At 46.8% G+C, this 19,314-nt stretch overlaps 1 protein-coding gene across 7 annotated transcripts in view; it reads left to right on the forward strand.

Annotated features, from left to right (window-relative positions):
- Positions 1-18,648, forward strand: part of LDLRAD4 (low density lipoprotein receptor class A domain containing 4) — a 422,280-nt gene extending 403,632 nt beyond the window's left edge. For 6 of the 7 annotated variants that reach the window (XM_037805579.1, XM_037805577.1, XM_037805578.1 and 3 more), the window contains 2 exons: positions 10,240-10,293; positions 11,312-18,648. In XM_037805579.1, the coding sequence (XP_037661507.1) occupies positions 10,240-10,293; positions 11,312-11,749 (492 nt within the window). In that variant the 3' untranslated portion in view covers positions 11,750-18,648. The remainder of the gene's footprint in view (positions 1-10,239; positions 10,294-11,311) is intronic. The other variant, XR_005212161.1, reaches the window with a different exon arrangement.
- The last annotated feature ends 666 nt before the right edge of the window (positions 18,649-19,314 follow it).

Below are 19,314 nucleotides of genomic sequence, written 5' to 3' on the forward strand. Positions count from 1 at the left end.
TCTCTCGGAATGAACACGGGCTTTCATGCCATACAGCTGCTGGCCTGGCCATGGAAAGGTTTTACCCACCAAGACTGGTGTCTAATTGAAGCACTTAGAGGGCAGATCATTCTAATGTAGCTTCAAGTTAAGGTCTTCTTCAAGTAAGAGAAATCCGAGGCCAAGCTGCCGGGCTCAAATCGGAGCCGGGGCTCTGACTGTAGTTATCACTCAGATTCTCATCTGAACAAAGGGGAGAGACCCTTTTACAGGCACAGCGTGAGTAGATGTAACGTCCTTCCGCAGATGTGGCTATTGCCACCAGAACACTTAGAAGGAAGGACCTTCAGACCATGCAGACTTTTTTTTTTTTAATTTCTCAAGGGAAAATCTTTTATTATTTTTTTTTTTTCTCAATCATGGCAGGCTTTCCTTTTTCCTGTTTTTTCTCTTGATTTTTTGGTAGTACCAATCACAACCCACTTATGAATGACATGGGTGATGAAATTAAATGTTGCAGTTTTGGTGCAAAGCTGAGTGGGACTCAGTCAGACAATATGCTGTATGGAAAGGTCAGGAAGGATTTGCAGCGAGTGGTGGTTACCTCTGGGAGGAGGAGGATTGGAGTAGGCCAGCGAGGAGACTCTATCTGTGTTGTTAGCATTTTATGTTTAAATGTATTCGCATTTTACCATCCTCAGCTCACCATGAACTGATGCTCAGGCCTTCCCGTGAGGTTCTGAGCATGGATGGACTCCCAAAGTAACTCCTATGAAACCATGTTTTCTATTGTGGCAAAAAATATGCAAAAATCAGATTTTTTTAAAAAAACATGATAAATTTATAAACAAACTTTGAGTAACTTCTTAAATGTTTATGGCAAATGGTAAAGGTCATTTGTTTGTTTTCACTTAGTCCTGGAAAATTGATGTGATCTGTCCTGAAAAACAAAAAATCTCCTCAATTTATTCTAAGTCTGGATGGCGTTTGCTGGGGAGACTTCCCAGGGCCACAGAGAGAGTCCTGGAAGGTGTCTGCGTTCTGGCTGAGAGGTCACCCACGGGGTCCACATGGAGGTGTGCAGTCAGCATTTTCCTACTGCCCTGAATTTATCACTCCCAGGGAAGTTCCTCTAGAAGCTCCCAGCCCTGGACATCCCCACCCACTCCAGGTCCCACGTGTCCCCCATCCCTACCCCGGCCCTGCACAACTGACACCCTCCACCCTGGCTTTGCTCATCCCCCCACCCCACCCTGGTCCCTGCACATCCCCCCCTCCACGGCCTGTGCAGCCCCCCTCCCCAGGCCCTGTGCGTCCCCCCACCCTCCACAGCCCCAAGCGTCCCCCCCTCCATGGCTCCGCCCCCCATCTGTGCCCCCACCCCCAACATGCATCCCCTGTAGCTCCTTTCCTGCCCAGCTGGGCTTCTGCGACTGTTGTCCCCAAGGGAAGAGTCCCATCTCCCCCCTGCCCACTGCCCCTGTAAACCTTTCCTGCTCCATCACATTTTTCTGGAAATATAAAGGATCCCTTTCTCTTCTTCCCAGTTCCTGGATGAATTGTCTTTTCCCTAAAGGGAGGTGTTCTAGATTGCCTAGAGTTTGGAGGGAGATGTTGAGTTTTGAGGAATCAGACGAGGGATTCCCAAGGAGAAATGGGGTGGGGGGCATGCTGGAGGAGATGCAACAGGGGCCACCTGGAGAGATGACTTCTCAGCTGAGCTGTTGCTGCCACCTAGAGTAGAGAAGACAACCACACCAGAGCATGCTGACGGTGTACAGGTTGCAGGAGAGAAGGGAGGAAGCTGATTTTATAGAAGGTAAATGTGTTGCCAGACATCCTGAGATCAGGTCTGCTGTGCTGTGGAATTCTCACCCTGGGCAAGGAGAAAAACAGATGTTTAAGGCCCTGTAATCCATTCCTTCGCTGGGAAGAGCCCTGGGGTACAAGCCAGGATGTCTAGCCCTGACCCTGCTTGACCCTGATGACCGTGTCTTCTCACCCTCTTTAGTCTCAGGCCCCTCCCATCTGAAAGGAGAGGTACTAGCCTTAGATCAGAGGCCTTTTACATCACAACTCACTTCATGGGCAACTAAAACAGAACTCTCACCAAGCAGCTCTTACACACTGTGAGCTCAGGTATCTTTATTCTGTTTCATTTTGTGAAATGGAGGCTGTGACCCACTTCCACTGATTTTCTACCTCTCTTAAGAGGCTGCCACTCACCATTTGGAAAACACTGGTTCTCCCTGGTAACCAAAATCTGATGATTCCCGAGGTTTTCCATGTGGGAAGGAGAGTTTCCTGGAGGAGAAGGCAAAGCAGCCTTCAGAGGAGGGGCCCACCAGTGATTCACAGCCCAGGCCTCAGCAGACCAGGCTCGAGGGGACACTCTTCAAGTCCCATAAACATCATATCCTTTGGGTGGGAACAGACCCAAAGACCAAATGCTATAACTTTAACCTGATGACTTCCTTCAGCCCACAACATCAGAAGGAACAGAGCATGTTCTAGGTAAATGCTGATTTTTGTAATCATGGTAATTTCCTTAGTGGCCAAATAATTGCCAGGCTGAGCTAATGCCACATTTTGCAACTGTGGGCCTTTGTTCTGCCAGCGCCTTGGGTTTTGGGAACCAAGCAGTGGGGAGCCTTGGAGAAGAGCCTGCCTCTTTCCTAGCCTTGTGGCCTCTTTAGGAAGCCCCTCCCACCCTAGGAGAAAGGTCCTGAAGACATCTCAGACCAATGCAACTTTGTTTCAGTCCTCCCTCACCTCCCAGCCTCTCCATGCTTTGGGATATATAACCTCGTTTGAAAGTACATGAATAAACTGAGCTTTGATGAACTCATTATTTTAAAATGGTAGAAAGAAAACTGAAAATCATCCCCTCTTTAATTGTGTACAAGAGCAGCAGGCCATTGCCTGTGACATAAGAGCGGCCATCTACTGAATGGTCATTACTTGCAAGGCATGTGCCGAGGGATTCCGTACCCTGCTGTGTTTGGGCCTCGCAACAACCTTCTGTTACAAAATAGGGAAACTGAGGCTGGGAAAGACCAGGCTGCCTGAGGTCCCAGCTCGGAGAGCAGCAGAAACGGGATTTTAGCTGAGGTCTGTCCTAGCCAAAAGTCTGCTTGCTTTCTTAGATCCATGCTAGGTTTGTATCTCTGTCATCTATCTGTGAAATATTGTATTGTGTTCACATAATCAGTCATTAGCTTTGTTAATTATGAGTGCCTTTGTTCCAAACAAGAGAATAAGAAGCGTTAAGAATGTCAGATGCAAAGAAACAATTGTAGGACGAGGAATTAAACTCTATCAGAAGCTCGTGTTTTGATATGTTGTTGGGCTGAGCAGAAGTACAGGAGTCTTACATTTTCCAGCACTTCTTTATTAGAACTTGGCAAAAAGACATGCAGTTGTGGGGGGAAGACTTTGTACAAATCTAAGTCTATGCAGACTGGTTTTTCTTGTGAGATTCATGCCGGAAACACTTGCACATATTTTCCAGGGGACTGAATGTGGTGAATACTCCATGTGTAGTGATGATGTACAGGAATTGAACTGTGCCTCCTCAGCTCCTTTTCCTAGAGTTGCCTTCTCAGTGTCCTCCACCTCTGCTGCATCCACCTTCGTCAGCCACAGGGACATGTCTGTCACCCCTCACCATGCCTCCAAGACTTTGCCTCCCCCCACCCATCTCCAGCTTTGGAAACCTTCAAGTCCCAGCTCAGTTGCCACTTCTTCCCTGAAGCCTTCCACAATCCTCCCAGGCAGAAGAAACATCTCCCCTGGCATGGTGCATCTCTCGGGTGCTTGGAGGGCCCCCTTGTGGGTTCCCCATCTTATCTCCTACTGGCTTATGAGCAGCCTGAGGCAGCTGTACCCTGGTATCTCGCAGAGCGATTTGCACATGCCACATGTACGGTGATGCATGTGGACTCGCTGGAATCGGCCATGTGGCCCCTTCACTGTGAATATCTGTGCCCATGCACACACGGAGCTCAGTGCATGACCCCACGCAGCTGGCCGGTACCAAGGCAGCACCAAGACCCACTTCCTTCTAGTCCCCCCAAGACTGCGTGTCCTTCCTATAAGCTTTCCATAGCAGGCATGAGTGTTCCTTGGTGTGTCTGATGGGTCGTAAGGTGGGTCATAATGTACCTATAAGTAAATGTCCATCAGTAGCAGTAAACAAGCGATTTGAGAATAATGCACCTTAAAAAAATAAGAGCTGGTTCAGAGTGGCCCTAGAACGACATCCCTCCAAGTCACTCACGTTCTAGAATGCCAGCTGGAGTGGGACAGAGGGTCATGTACAGCACCTCCCGCCCCCAGCCACCTGCCCCATGGGGCAGTGCAGCATGAGCACCTGCTGTGTGTGTGTCAGCTCACATGCTACAGCAGGGAAAGCCCGAGACCTGCCACCAGAATGTGCTTCACGATGTACAGGGAGATCATAGCTGAGCAGGTGGATGCTATTCTTACGGCAAAACAGCTACGAGAAAGGGAGTGCATTTAAGCCTGTGTGAAATGATTAGCAGAAATGTGTTTCTATCCCTCAGAATTCTGTGGACTACTCTTAAGTATTAGTTTATTTCACAGATTTTCCTGAGTATAATGTAATATAACAATACAAGCATTGGCCGAGAACATTCGTGCCTTTGTTATTGAGATAAAAACTGGTTCCATAATGAGGATCCAGAAATGCTCCATTTGAACAGATGCCAGCTGAATAATGAGTCCCCTCTCCCTAAGCGTGTTAGTATCAGCATTTAGAGATGAAGAAATGGAGGTGTCTATACCAGAGGGACCCCGTGGGACCCCATGGGACCCCGTCTTCTTTGTATCAGTTACCTGCCATCTCCAGTGGTGTAGGGCACTTGAAGGAAACTGGTAGGAGAGTCCCATGGCCCCACCCATGTTTGGAGCACTCATCACATCCAGGATGAATGAACGTCACCAGCAGCAAGAGAAGTGCGGGTTTCAATGAGGGAGAGCTTCCTGATGGTTAGTGTGTCAAAGCTGTAGTGAATGGCTGGAGCAGGCTGCAGGGCAGGTGGCCAGTGCCTGGGAGGGTTTGGGTACCACCTTTCTAGAACAATCAGTCTTCTAGGTCTTGATTTTCTAAGCATCAGCATCGGGCACAGAACTGGAATGTCACCTTCCCAAGCTGCTGGCCTTAAGCTGTTCCACTAATGTCACCTATATGCCACAAGGCAAAAGGCCTGAGTGCAGGTTAAAACATGACTATCCTATAAACAAGAATAAATGTCATTGATGAGTTAAATAAATTACAGGGTGTTCTAGTTTGCTAGTGCTGCCGGAATGCAAAACACCAGAAATGGATTAGCTTTTATAAAGGGGGTTTATTTGGTTACAAAGTTTACAGTCTTATGGCCATAAAGTGTCTAAGGTAAGTCATCAACAATTGGGTACCTTCACTGGAGGATGGCCAATGGTGTCTGGAAAACCTCTGTCAGCTGGGAAGGCACATGGCTGGTGTCTGCTCCAAAGTTCTGGTTTCAAAATGGCTTTCTCCCAGGACGTTCCTCTCTAGGCTGTAGTTCCTCAAAAATATCACTCTTAGTTGCTCTTGGGGTATTTGTCCTCTCTTAGCCTCTCTGGAGCAAGAGTCTGCTTTCAATGGCCATCTTCAAATTGTCTCTCATCTGCAGCTCCTGTGCTTTCTTCAAAGTGTGTCTCTTGGCTGTCGCTCCTTCTGTCTGATCTTATATAGTGCTCCAATAATTTAATTCAGACCCACCCAATGGGTGGGCCAACACCTCCATGGAAATTATCCAATCAGAGTCATCACCCACAGTTGAGTGGGGCACATCTCCATGGAAACACTCAAAGAATTACAATCTAATTAACACTGATAGTCTGCCCACACAAGATTACATCAAAGATAATGGCATTCGGGGGGACATAATGCATTCAAACTGGCACACAGGGTAATCATGAAAATAGAAATGGGGAGCCCTGTGGGTATACTATACAGTATACCATATGAAAAAGAGAGCACGAAACTGGCTACACTGTGATCGTGATTATATAACCATAATGTATTCCAGTGAGCAGCATTGGAAAGGCACTTAAGAAAAGAAAACGGTTCAAGTGTGAGAGTGATGGGGTTGCAGATGAACTTCCTCCCATTTTGGAATTTTTATTGTCCTGTTACAGTATTCCTGCAAGGATAAAAGGCAGGCAGGCAAAACAGAAACCCAGTGATGGAACTGGGTCTGTGCACTGGCAGCTGTTCAGCAACAACTCAAGGCAGGACCGGAATGGACCCTTCTTGGAGCTCTGAAATCCTCACCCTCATCCATTTTCCTCCTGGTCCCATTTTCTGTAAATGTAAAGACTTGGACACAAGGAACAGTTGTCCCGGGTTTCAGACAATGCAGGCAGGGTGCCGGGAGGACAGGCTTCTGCAAGAGGCCCGTGTGGGCTGAGGAAGCAGGGGGAAAAGAGCACAGTTTCTTCCAGGTCTTGGGGACCCTGGGTGTGTGTGGCTGCTGCCACAGTGGCCTGCTGCAGCCACTCTCCATGTTTTAGCTGGGGCAGGGCAGCCTGCCCATTTCCTTTTTTTGCCCCATTTCCAGCTAGACAGCAAGAAAACCACGATTATTTAGGTGATTGTCACCTAAAATGGATGGCTTGACTTTTCTGCAGTGCTCCGAGGACTGGACAAGGTGAACCAAAGGAAAAGAGAGGCTGGTGGTTTGCGTGCGGGCCGGCCTGGGCCTCCCCAGAGGGGTGAGCATGGGGCCGGCCGGTGCACAGAGCAGCACGTGAAAACATTCTCCCATCCAAGCCTGGTGAGCAAGGAGTTGGTCATGAGGGAAAACTTTCAGGCAAGGAATCATTTCTTTATGAAAGTATTTTGGTTGCTTATTAAATTAAATGCTTACTATGTACCCAGAACTGCAGGCCCTGGAAATGCATCAAACAAGACAGTCCCCAAAACCATACACACCAAGCGCCTAAGAGTGTTCCCCTGAGGCAGGTGGAGAGGATGGGTCTGAGGTCGGGGCGGGTTTTATTTTTACCCAGAATGGCTTTTGTTGTGTGTTATAACGGAGAGTGTACACCTGTATGAAGTGTGTATCTGAGTGCATATATACAGAAAAAGACAAAACAAGTATGACAAAACATTGACAATAGTTGTTAACTATGGGCTGTGTTAATTTTCTGGAGAGAAAGAGTCCTGGCAGTTGGGGGTGCTGTGGAGTGAAACTTCCTGGGCAGTGAAGCTGTTTTAGTTTCCTGGGCTGCTCGAGCAAATACTGTGAAATGGGTCGGGTTAAAAAGTGGGAATTTATTAGCTTATGGTTTTGAAGATAGGAAAAAGTACAAATCAAAGCATCATTAAGACGATGCTTTATTCCAGAAGACTGTGGTGTTCTGGGGCTGGTTGCTGGCGATCCTTGGTCCTGGGCTTCTCTGTCACATGCCAATGCACATGGTGACCTCTCCTGGCCTCTCCCTTCTCTTCTGGGTTCCATTGAATTCAGCTTCTGGCTGCTCCCACTGTGGCTTTCTCTCTGTGTGTCTGAATTTCATTGTCTTATAAAGTCCTCCAGTAATAGGAGTAAGACCCATCCTGACTGAGGTGAGCCCCACCTCAACTGAAGTGGCCTCATCAAAAGGTCCTCCTTCCAATGGGGTCACACCACAGAATGGGTTAGGTTTCCGAATGTGTTTTTCTGGAGCACATACAGCTCCAAACCACCACAGAAGCATTAATGGGGGAGGAGTGTGAGGGGCAGGTCGCTGGGACAGCTCTCAGGGAGGTCCTGACTTGGCTTTCGTGACCCCAGGAGGCAGGCAAGGCCAGGAGAGGCAGCAGGGAGGGGTGAGGAGAGCCATCCAGAGAGAGGTGGCCCAGACCAGCCAGTCATGGGGACAGTGGAGAGAGAGGCTCAGGAGGCAGCTTGCCTCTCCCCAGAGGGACGAAGGTAGCCATTGGCAGAGCTCTATTGGGGAGGACGAGCTCAGATTTGTCCTTTAGGAAGATGGGTGCAGGGACTGAGCCTGGGGGTGGGGGTGGCCAGGGGACTGTCCAGGGAGTGGGGAGGACAAGACCAATTGGAGGTGGAGGCGAGGGTGCTGGCAAGGGCAAACTGGAGTGACTGGGCTGATAAAGATCCTGCTCACAAAAGACAAAGAGGTTTGGGGAGAAGCTGGCAAGTTACATTTTAGGCTTGTTTAGTTTTCAGGGTCTGCAGGCAGCTCAGAGCAGCACCCAGAGGATGGTTGGATGCGTGGGTCTGGAGGCCCTGGGGGAAGGCTGGGCATGTAAGCCCTGGGGACAATGTTTCATGGGAGAAGAGGGGGCCCAGGATAGGACCCTGAGGGGTGGCCCAAGAACTTGGTGCCACCAAGGCCAACAGGAGATCAAGCAGGAGGCGGCCAGAGGAGCGTCAGGTGGAAGATGCGAATTGGTGAAAAATAAGTCTGAGTAGTCGCTAGGCTTGACATAGATCTTTTTTTAGGCATTTTCCCCCCATTTTTGCTCACTGTTAGGAAAATAAAGCCATTGGAGATGGTTATTACCATTTTCAGATCCGGGTCGCATCCCCCCAGTTCACTTGGCAGTGGGATTTCAGCCATTAACTTCATGCAGTATGTTCTCTGAGCTGCGGTGGCCACTGACGGGGCCGACTCCCCGATGGAAGGTGGGAGCTGGGTGGGGCCTGGACACTGTGGGATGAGAAGGGCCCCCCTTCCAGTGCTGCAGGGAGTTTCCTTGGCAATGGGGCAGAAAAGGTGGCAGTTGGCTCGAGCACAGGAAGAGGAGCACTGGCTTATTGGTTTAGCCAAGAATGGGATTTTTTTTCCCTCTTTTCAATATGGGCGTTCATACAACGATCTTGAACTGTAGTGATTTTTGTCACTTTGATCTGGAGGAGGCTGTGCCCTGGGGTGTCGGCCAGACTTCATGGCATGCGGTGGGCAGCTGCTCTGTGCCCAGGAGTGGGGACTGCTCCACTCGGCTCTCCTGGGGTGTCTCAGCCGTTGCCCTCCAGCTGCAGTCTCCATTACAGACTGCATAGTCAGACCCTAAACCCGACCTCTACACACAGCTGGGCCAGCTGGTATTTTTCCTTTGGATTCCACGATGTGCTGCCCGTACCTTGGGAGCAGGTTTCCTGGACGGAACAAACAGCCTCTTAGCAGCGAAGGGAGTTATTTCTATTGGAAAGCTGGTCCACAGATGCCTTCAGAAAGAGCCCCACGAAAAATAGCAAGGAGGACGTCACTTCTGCGTGTGAAGAGTTAAGGAGGTTTCACTGTCCAGGCGATTTTTGGCTCTTGGAGGGCAAAGTGATCATCCAAGAAGGTAAACAAATAGGACTAGGGATCCAAAAATACAGGCACCTGCCCTCCCACCCCAGTAGTTCTTACTCTCTTCATTATAGTAGCAGACCTTTAGCCAACAACCCAACAGATCCTTGCTGAGAGCCAACAGCTTGGGTTCAAAAGGGGCAACACACGAAATGCTTTGAAAACAAGTCGATGGTGTTAGAAACGGCTCTTCACAATGACCAACTGTTTGCCTGCCCGTCACTTTTTCAGTCTGGCCATACAATTTGGAAAAAGATAAACAACTAAATGCCAAGTTACATCTGCCTTGTGAACTTACAGATGAAAGGATGAATTCACTTGAAGGCATGGCAAGGGTGTCCAGGAACCTGGAATTCTGTTTAATGTTTGAAAGATCTGCTCTGGCTGGGCTATGCCTTTTCTTCTCGTTCTGCTTAACTCAAAACTGACTGACAGTCGTAATTCAGAAGGGCCTCGAAGGGGCCTGAAGAAAAGGGCAGGCCCAGCGAGCCAGTGGTAACTCACGCTTGCATGAGGCAGGTCTCTGCATAGCTCAACCCAGAAATGACCCAAATCTTTGTTGTGATTGAATACAATCAAAATGATGATCATTTTTAATGTATTTCAAACACCCTCATCTATGGAGTGAAAGATGTTTGACGTAAAATTTACTTCTCTGTGATGGATGGGACCTAAAGTTCTCGTTTTTCCTTTTGGGCTCAACTAACCATTTGATGTTAGGTGTGAAAGGACTCCGGCTCTCTCTAGCTCCATGTTTGGAACAGGCCTGCTACTGTCACATGTTTCCAAAAGTTGTGGTTAATGTTTTTGAGTGCTGCTGCTGCATGAAACTAATGATTTTCTTCTGATGTTTCTTGTCCTCACCTCCCTGCCCTCCCTTCTGCACCCATCCCCGTCCACTGCCAGGAAGGGTGCTTGTGGCCTGCTAACAGCTCCATGCCGCGGCAGGGCGCCTCTGAGGTAAGGGGTTTGGACAGGGGTGCTGCCTGATCAGGAGATGTTCAGCCTCTCGAGTGGGTGCCCCAGTCGGCGTGGGAGTGGGAGGCAATGGGGGGACCTCAGGAAGGAGGTAAAGAAATTATTTGCAACAAAATTGGTGGAAGATTAGATTAAGAAATAAGATTAAGATTACACATGGAAATTATAAGAAATGCCTGGAACTGGTTTCCCTAGAACCTTAGGGATTCTTTGTGTTAGTCTAAAGCTCAGATTAAGAATCACTGATCTTTACATGCTAAAGATCTTTACCTGCTAATAATGAACAGCATCACAGGATTAGTTACCATGTCTCCAGGTTTAGTAATATGAATTTTAACATAATAAAATATGTTCAATAGTTAAAATAACTTAAAAACACTATGTGAGAGAAGTCATGGCTATTTTAGTATGTAAATAAAAATATCTCTCTTCTAGAAGAAACTTAGATGGTGGAATAAACAAGAGGATTTTGTAAGAAATTTAATAACTGGATGACTTTTTGGAATAATATCTATAATCATATTTACTTTCAAATTAAAATGTTTTTCATGTCAGTAACTAATAGGAAACTTATCCAGAATCCAAATAGCTGGAAAAGAAACCAGAAAAAAAAAAAAAAAAAAAACTTGGAGTTTTAAAAAAGTAAGTTGATAGGGCAACAGCTCATAAAAGTAATCAATAGATTGACTCAGTGCCCTCACCTGCTCCAGTCACCACTGTGTGAAGTTGTGGCTGGTGTTTCTCTTGGAGCGCTGAGCACTAAGGGGCTTTCCTGAGTCCAGGGCAGGGGCTGGTGCAGCCTGTGCCCCCTCGCATACAGCAGGATCCCGGGGGACCCAGGAGACGCTGCGGTGTCCCCCCTCCCAGGCAGAGGGTTCCTGGAATGGTCGTGGACATAGTGCCTCCCCATCCCCGATGCCCTCACAGAGTCAGGGGGCCCCCTGGACGCGACCCCAGCGGGCCCGTGGTCCCGGCGTCCTCAACCGGTCTCTCTCCGCAGATCCTCTTCGCCCCGCGCGCCCGGGATCGGTTCGCCGGCCCGTCCTTCCTGCCGCGGGACCGCTTCGGCCGCTTCCAGCCCACCTTCCCGCGGGCGCCCCCCGAGATCGACCTGCCGCCCACCATCTCGCTGTCGGACGGCGAGGAGCCGCCGCCCTACCAGGGGCCCTGCGCGCTGCAGCTGCGCGACCCGGAGCAGCAGCGCGAGCTGAACCGCGAGTCGGTGCGCGCGCCCCCCAACCGCACGGTCTTTGACAGCGCGCTGCCCGGGGCGCCCCTGCGCGCGGGGGGCCCGCGCCCGCCCAGCAGCCACGCGGGCGTCAGCGCCGCCACCTGCAGCAGCCGCGGGCGCATGGACGGGCCACCGCCCGCCTACAGCGAGCTGCTGCCTGCGCCCGGGGCCCCCGGCAGGGACCGGAAGCCCGGGGACCTCGTGTGACCCCCACGCCCAGGGACCCCCGCGCCCGGCGCCATTCCGGCCAATCGGCGCGCTCTCCGCAGGCTTCCAGGGCGCTGCGGAGCATCCCGCCTGGAGTCCCGCCAGCCCCATTCGGTTCCACCGCGAATAGTGTTTCTTGGAGGGCAGGGGAGGTGTTGGCTGGCAGGGGAGGTGGTGGGGGGCGGTCTTGGCAAAAGATGAGCAGGGGAAGGCAGAGAAGGGATGCTTTTGGAATACCGTGAAACAAAATCCACGAGGCTATTTTATTTAATTCTGAAAGGAGACTTTGCAGAGAAGAGAGGCCGGAATGGCTTGTTTTATAATTAACTGAATAAAGAAGGAAGCGTTATTATATATTATCGTGGGGAAGAATTGGCCAGTTAGCTTTTTCTCCCAAGGTGTGGAACTTTTATTTTGTTTTAAAAATAATGAATCAGAATTCCTGTTTGTGTGCCAAGGTATAAAGTGGAGAAATTAGATGAATGCAAGAAGTTAATTTGTGTTGTGATGATGTGTTTTTAAAAGTTGCACTATCTTAATGTTTAAAATATATATATGAGGGAGCTGTTTTCCGTGAAGTTCTGTATGTCGTCCTTACACCTGTGGAACATTGTTAGGTCCAAGGAGTACCCTGGAAGTTCCCCATGAGCACGCAGGAAAGGATATTGGGGGGGTGGGGGGGGGGAGCCTATTGTAGACTAAGTTACCCAGCAGGGAGGTCACATTGTCGCAATAATTTGCATTAAATAACAGTGAATCATTGCGGCATTTAGAGACTCTGGGAGGGAAGATAGGAAATACTAAATTCCAGCATTTCTGACTTTTTTTTTTTTTTTGAGTTATTCTGCTAGTCTTAGGCTGCACATTTTATTAAAAATAAAGCAGACACATGCGTGTATGTATTCACAGTATCATCCAGTACTGCCCTCCTCCTTCTGGCAATGCAGCTTCTGCAGTCATTTAGATACTTTTTTTTTCAAAGTAGCATGAAATATAGAGATACATACCTTATTTTTTATGCAATAAATTGTTTAAAATGCAAGGTGGCTATTTTTAATACTGTTGAAATATTTAACTTCTTAGTGTATTCCTTTTGTCTCTTTCTAGATACTTAAATTCAGCCCTGGAAGGCTGGTTCATTTGACTAGAGGATCTCACAGGCACCTGCCCTTCCACCCTGCCCCATATTTAGCATGCGATGCTGGCCATGTGTGCCTCAGTTTAGAAAGCTGCTCCAGGCTACCGTGTTGCCAATCACATCCATAAGCTATTGTGTTTTCCCTGGTTTTGGCATAGCATTCGCGGAGGGACACGGGTCCAAACCTCCTCAGCCTCCCCATCAGTTTTTGCTTTCATGGCAATAACTGGACAGTCACCTACAAAACAGTGGGCAGATGCTGTAGTGACTTTTAGAGCACAGGATAAAAAAGCACAACATGCAGTTAAAATGCAATGGCAAAACTAGTTTAAATATTCCTGATATTTACAAACATGCGTTCTCACATAAAATGAAAAACAACTTTCTTCTGTGGAGTCAATTATCTGGCTTTTATTAAAGCAGCAACCAATAAATTCAACAAAAAACGGACCGTAGAGAAGCGCTCATCTGCTTTTTGGAGGTGATTTCTTTTGCCTTCTGCACAAAACAAGATGAATTGAAATGATGATTAAGCAACTCTTTGAGCTATGCAGAGTTTTAATGCCAGATCGGCATCTGTGTGTTCACGTTTGTCTGTGGGCTGTCTGTGCTGGCAGCTGAGAATGGACGAGGCTGCGTGAGAAGTCGCGTTCTGCTGGGTTTTGCTTCTCTTCTTAGTAGATAGGTTGCTGTTTGTCTTGTTTCAAGGATTGGAATCTGCATTGGAATCATCCATTTGACTCAGTAATGTCCACAGAACTAGATATCTGAACTCTCTCTTAAAAGGAGAGAGAAGAAAGATGAGTCACAGTTGTCGGTTCCTGCTTAAACCGTATTTGGATGTGTGTAAGCTTTAGGTCTCAGTGGAAATTCTAAGGCTGGATTCACTCTCCTTCCGATGAAGCCCTGGGAAAGCCTCTGGGTGGGAGGCAGATGGCTCTCCTTGGAGCCTCGATTTGGACCAGAGGTGACCTTTTCCCACTGCCCAGGAGGCCTCTTCCAGCCAGCTGGTTTCCTGGATTTCAAGCCTCAGCCTGAGGAAGTTAGGAGTCACCTTGAGACAAAGCCTACCTAGCCTTCTTCTGACAGGTGAGGAGGGAAACACTTGTCTAAGCCTGGACCCTGTTGGATGTTTGGCCATGTGTCCCCTCAGATGCAAAGGAGGAAAGATTAGCTAATGATTTCATCATTCCAAATCCCACTTGCCATTTTGGTAAAGTGGGTGAATCCCCTGTACAGCTCTGGCCCTAAATGACTTTACAGTCCTTAATTTTTCACCTGTTACAAGAGTGAGCTAAGATCAGAAACTTTGAAATTCCTTAGTAACTTTGCAAGTATATGGATGTTCTTCAGATGTCCACAGTATTGGCAAAACAATTATTTAATTCACATAACTTTAATTGCCCAAAAAAAGAGAGGCTCCTCCCATTTAGCCACCTTAGAAAACTGCCCTGTAATTTAAATAGTTATTTGAAGACATACTAAGCCAGGAATTCAAAAGGTCTCTTGGTTGGGCCTCTGGAATGAATTAATTTAAAGGCTAAGGTCATAAACTGAATCAATAGTCCATTTCCCATAGGTGCAGGGACAAGATGATTTCCATCAGCAGCTCTTTTGGGCGTTGTGGCTGACATGCTCCTAAGCCTTGCTGCATCAGGCCACGATATTGAAAGAGTAGGGACTGTGGTGGCGTCGCCTGAATGATGGGGTTTGTTTCTTTCATGAAACCCTGTAGGCTCATGGAACTCAGACATCTAGTTGTGAAAGCAGTGATTTAGGCAATCAGAAATAGGTTTATGATCTTAGTATTATTTCAAGAGCTCGTTGCAACAAAGGATTACTTTGAAAGAAAAGTTAGTGGAAATTTAAACACTCTTGTGCATACTTCTGTGACTTTTGTCCATTGTTGCGTGCTTCCAGGGGTTTGAAACTGAAACTCAAGGCATGTTGTATTCCATCCATAAGAACACATTCTCTGGGCATATATTTGCTCTTTCAGAAACTCTAGTGTTTTCAGACTCTGAAGAATCTTTACTGCAAATGAGATTTTGCTAAACAAACCATTTAAAATATTGATCTATTCTTAGTGTACCTGACCCAGATTTAGTTTTAAAGAAGATTGGCAAGCATATCCTTTGTCCTCACCCACCATAGAAACACATGGAACACACCCAGTCCATGAGAAATTTCAGAAGAGTAGAGGAGAATATTTAAAAATAACAAAGAGTTTTATCATGAGGGCTACACTTAGGTACACTATTTTTAACTCAGATTTATGGGAGAGGAAATGGGGACCAACAGCAAAACTGGGGAGCCTCCAACACCAGCATAGGAATTGGGTGCACAGATGAGAACATCTGGAGCACCTAAATAGCTTTATTTTATCGTCCTGAGAATGAGAAGGGCTCACTTTTAGAAAGCATCTCTGATTTAAAAGGATTCATTCAAACTCCTGACTTCTTTCAGAACCAGCAATTTCCCATCTCTGACTGGGGTGATCCTGTATCTTCCATCCAGTTGGGCTTCTTTTTAGGAAGGGCCTTCTAGGAATATCCAGGTATAGTGCTTGTCACACACGTCCCCAGGCCAGACAGTGGTTTATAGCAAGAGATCCACAGCCCAGCCCCTGACCCCCTCAAAAGAAAGTCTGCTTGTGCTGTAGTCACTCAGGCTTCTTGGGGCTTGCTGATGGCATGCCTCAGGTGGAGCCTGAGAACCTGGCCCCACTTCGTTCTCATCGTGGCTTACCAGCAGTCAGGTCTGGATATGTCTGCTTATTGAGCTTTGCTACTTAGAATGCCACTGTGAGCTCTGATGGTATACCATTCATTTATCTTAAAGTTCCTAAAGCTCTGCAGTGTAGGTAGGAAAATAACTGCTGGATCCAGTATCCTTCCAGAAGGAAACTTGGGTTTCAGTTAACATTTTGCTTTTCTTGTCTAAGTGACTAAAACCCAAAATAGACATTTTACCAAAATACTCCTCCAAAGACCCTCTTGGGGCTCTCCACCAGTGATCCCCACCCTGGTTAATAGGTCCAGACTCTTCCATTTTCCTCCCATTGACCTGTATCACCACATTCTTGAAGGACTCGGATAGAATAACACTGTTGGATGGCAAGTTGGCAGGTGTCCCTTTTACACTGTAGCAGCACCCCACAGTCATAGTTAAGGGGCTTTGCTGTCACCCCAGGTCACAGGTGATGGGTCTTGGCAGCTTGGTGGCTCACCTGACTCCCAGCTCCCAGAACCAGTCCAGAGACAGTGGAGAAGGGTTGAGCAGTGGGAAAGGATGTGCGCCTTGCTGTGCCCATCTGATTTTGGAATCAAGATTTCTACACACATTACTTTGACACCCAAAGCCCTACCTCTTCTGCATAGCTCAAGTGTATCCCTGGTTGCCAGGGTGACACCGTCTTTTTGCTGCTGCTGCATTCTGAGCTAGGATGGATTAGGAAGCTGCTGTCTTGCGAGCATCGGGATGTGTTGCTAAATCAGGTCTTCCTTTCATCTTTTCTTTCCTTCCTGTGTGTGTGCTTGTTTATGTCTCATGGCAGGGGGTTAGAACTGTACAGGTGTTATATACGCCATACATGCACAGTACAGATACACACAGCATTTCAGAATCTGCATGTTTGAAGTTTCTAAGCAACTAAGGTGCCTCCGGCTCGTTTGAGCAGAGATGGGAGCCAAGTCCCCACCCCAACCCCCTCCATGCCCAGCTTTGTTGTGCCTCTCTTAAAATGGTGCTTTTTCAGTTGTCTGTCTTTTCTTATGTTTTTATTTGTAAGGTGCTGTATATAACTTGAATATATTATGCACACATCCTACCCAATGGGTAGAACAACAAATTGTTAATATGTAATATAATGTATAGATGATACCGATTTAAAAAGAAATGGCATAGAATTTGTGAATGCCTACGTGCTTTGTCCTCTTTTGTAAGGAAATTTGCAAATGGATGCATACAAATAAAAGTCTATGTAGTTTATTTTCCTATTAAATATAGATATTATAACATAAGGGAAAGAAGTCTGAACAAACAAGTGACAGTTACAACCAGCATAAATATAGCAATTGATAGTTGCATCTTTGCTGTGAAAACTTTTTAATAACTAATTTTTTAAAAATCCCACAGTTTTATGGTTGCCACCAGATTCTTATTTTAATCATTTTAATAATACTCAGTTGGACCAGTGTTAGAAAAAAATTGTTGATTTTTCCACTTGCTTTATGAACAGACATTATCTCATGTTGTAGAAAGAAGAAGGTGTCAGGCCCTGGTGAAAATGCACATTTTTGTTGTTATTAAAACTGCAAATTATTATGTTCAAGTGACCCAGCCTGCAGCAGGGGAGTCTGCACAACCAGAGGCGCTTACAACCACGTGTGCCCCACATCTCTCTGTGCATTTTCTTTTACAGATTCAAGTTGTGGATCCGATGAACAGTCTAGCTAGTAGGGAGAGAACTGCAGGAAAAGACAGGCCCCCATCCTTAACTTAGGAAAAAGCTTCTGTTATGGGTTATCATTGGAAAAGAACTGGCTGTCAGCCAGCCAGGGTAGAATTTATATCCATTCCTTCTGGTGTCTTTTGGTAATCCCACCCAGAAACAAACCAGGATTCTTACTGTGAGGTTACGGCCGTCTAACGCAGCATCTACTTTCAGCTCAGTTTTTAGTGTCTGATTTTGACCTCCATATTTATCTTTAAATATTCTAATATTCTCAAAAAAGAAAGAAAAAGAAAGGTGTTGTTAATTACAAACCACTGTTAGATCTTTAGTGTGTGTCAATCAATGGAATTTTGCATATTGGATCCATATTTCCAGTATATTCTGTCATCAGAGGAATAGTAATTCTAATAAATTACATTTTTTTATTTGCTGGGAGGTGTATGTTCTGGATTTGAAAATCACAATGGAATCGTACCCTTAACCCCAGCAAACCAGTTTTTATTGGTTATCCTTAAACTGAAAATATGCCCACAATGCAGCCCCTTAATGCTGCACGGATGGAAGTCAGCCCTCCTTGTAGTGTCCCGCCCAGCCCGTCCCACCCCCACCGCCAGCTCGAGCACACTGCAGGCTCTGGCATCAGGAAGCTGTCCCAGTTGGCAACAGCCCTCCTGGCTCCACACTCAGTCTCTTGGGCCCGGGTGGGTGGTGGGTAGGGGGGAGGGTGGCCTCAGAATGTGCCGGCTCTCAGGCACTGGCATTCATGACCACGCCATTGGCTTAGATTTTACCCCCCCTCCATGGGCTGCTTCACCTCTGTGTGCTTCCTGCTATATAGTTATTTTTCATTTAACAGCTTGCAAAAATCACATTTTCTAATTGTATACCTGTCTGGGATAAAACTATTTTTACAATATGTACCATGCTATCCAGTGCAATTTAGTTCATTTAATTTTTATTATAAAGCAGCTAAAAAAATGACAGCAGTATTAGAACATTTCAGTCATTGTTCATATGGGCTCTAATAATCAAAGCCATTCATCTTTTTTTGAACAATCATTTGTGCTTGCTTTTCAGCGTAACTCCCACTTATCTACAGAAAGGGATTCCCAGCTGTTGTATACCTGCCTCTTTTCACTGGGCTATGGTGATGTAGCTTTCAGACCCACAGTTGGTGACTGCAATGCTTTCAAAGGAAGACAGGCTCTAAGTGCTGTTTGTTAGTTATAAAATACGGCGTTTTCTGCTTGTCCTTGAGGCTGTGTTCAAACCATAGCACAAAATCATTAAAAATAATCAGTGACATATATTTGTCTCCTGTTTTTTTATTTTTCCTTTCAGCAATAAAGCACATATATGGGGGGGTGGGGGTGGAAAACAATGTGTTTTAAAGTCAATATCAAAAAAAAAAAAAAACCCAAAACCAAAAAACCAAACTTTTCTTTTGATTCCCTAGCTAATCTTTCCATCTGCTTTTCTTCACTCTAACTTAAAAAAAAAAAAAAAAAAAAAAAAAAAAGCCGTTTCTTTTTATTCTGCTACAAACATCCCTGGTCAGATCATGACACAATTCAGTTCTCAATCTGGGTTCCCCCTGGAATGCTCCGAGCCCTTCCTTGGTCCCGCCAGGGGGCAGTGGCAGGCAAGCAGCCTCGGGAGGGGCCATGTTGTCTCCAGGCTCCTGTCCCGTGGAGACAGGAGGGCTCAGCCAGTATTGAACAGCCGTGCTGAATGAAGACTCCTGCAAGGGTGTTAAGTTCTCTGGCAGTTGAGGTTTCCAGCCAATGACAATGTAGCAAAAGGACTCAAAATTCCTTCAATTAGATGAGAGATTAGAATAAAATTTTCTCTAAATGGTGAGTAAGTGTATGGGTTCCCAGATGACATAACTGTGTATGTGCAAGACCCCATACCATCAACCAGACTACTAGAATACACGAATTTAGCATGGTGGCTGGAAACACAGTATTT

This window comes from Choloepus didactylus, chromosome 16 (genome assembly GCF_015220235.1).
Source record: "Choloepus didactylus isolate mChoDid1 chromosome 16, mChoDid1.pri, whole genome shotgun sequence".
NCBI classification, from domain to species: Eukaryota; Metazoa; Chordata; class Mammalia; order Pilosa; family Megalonychidae; genus Choloepus; species Choloepus didactylus.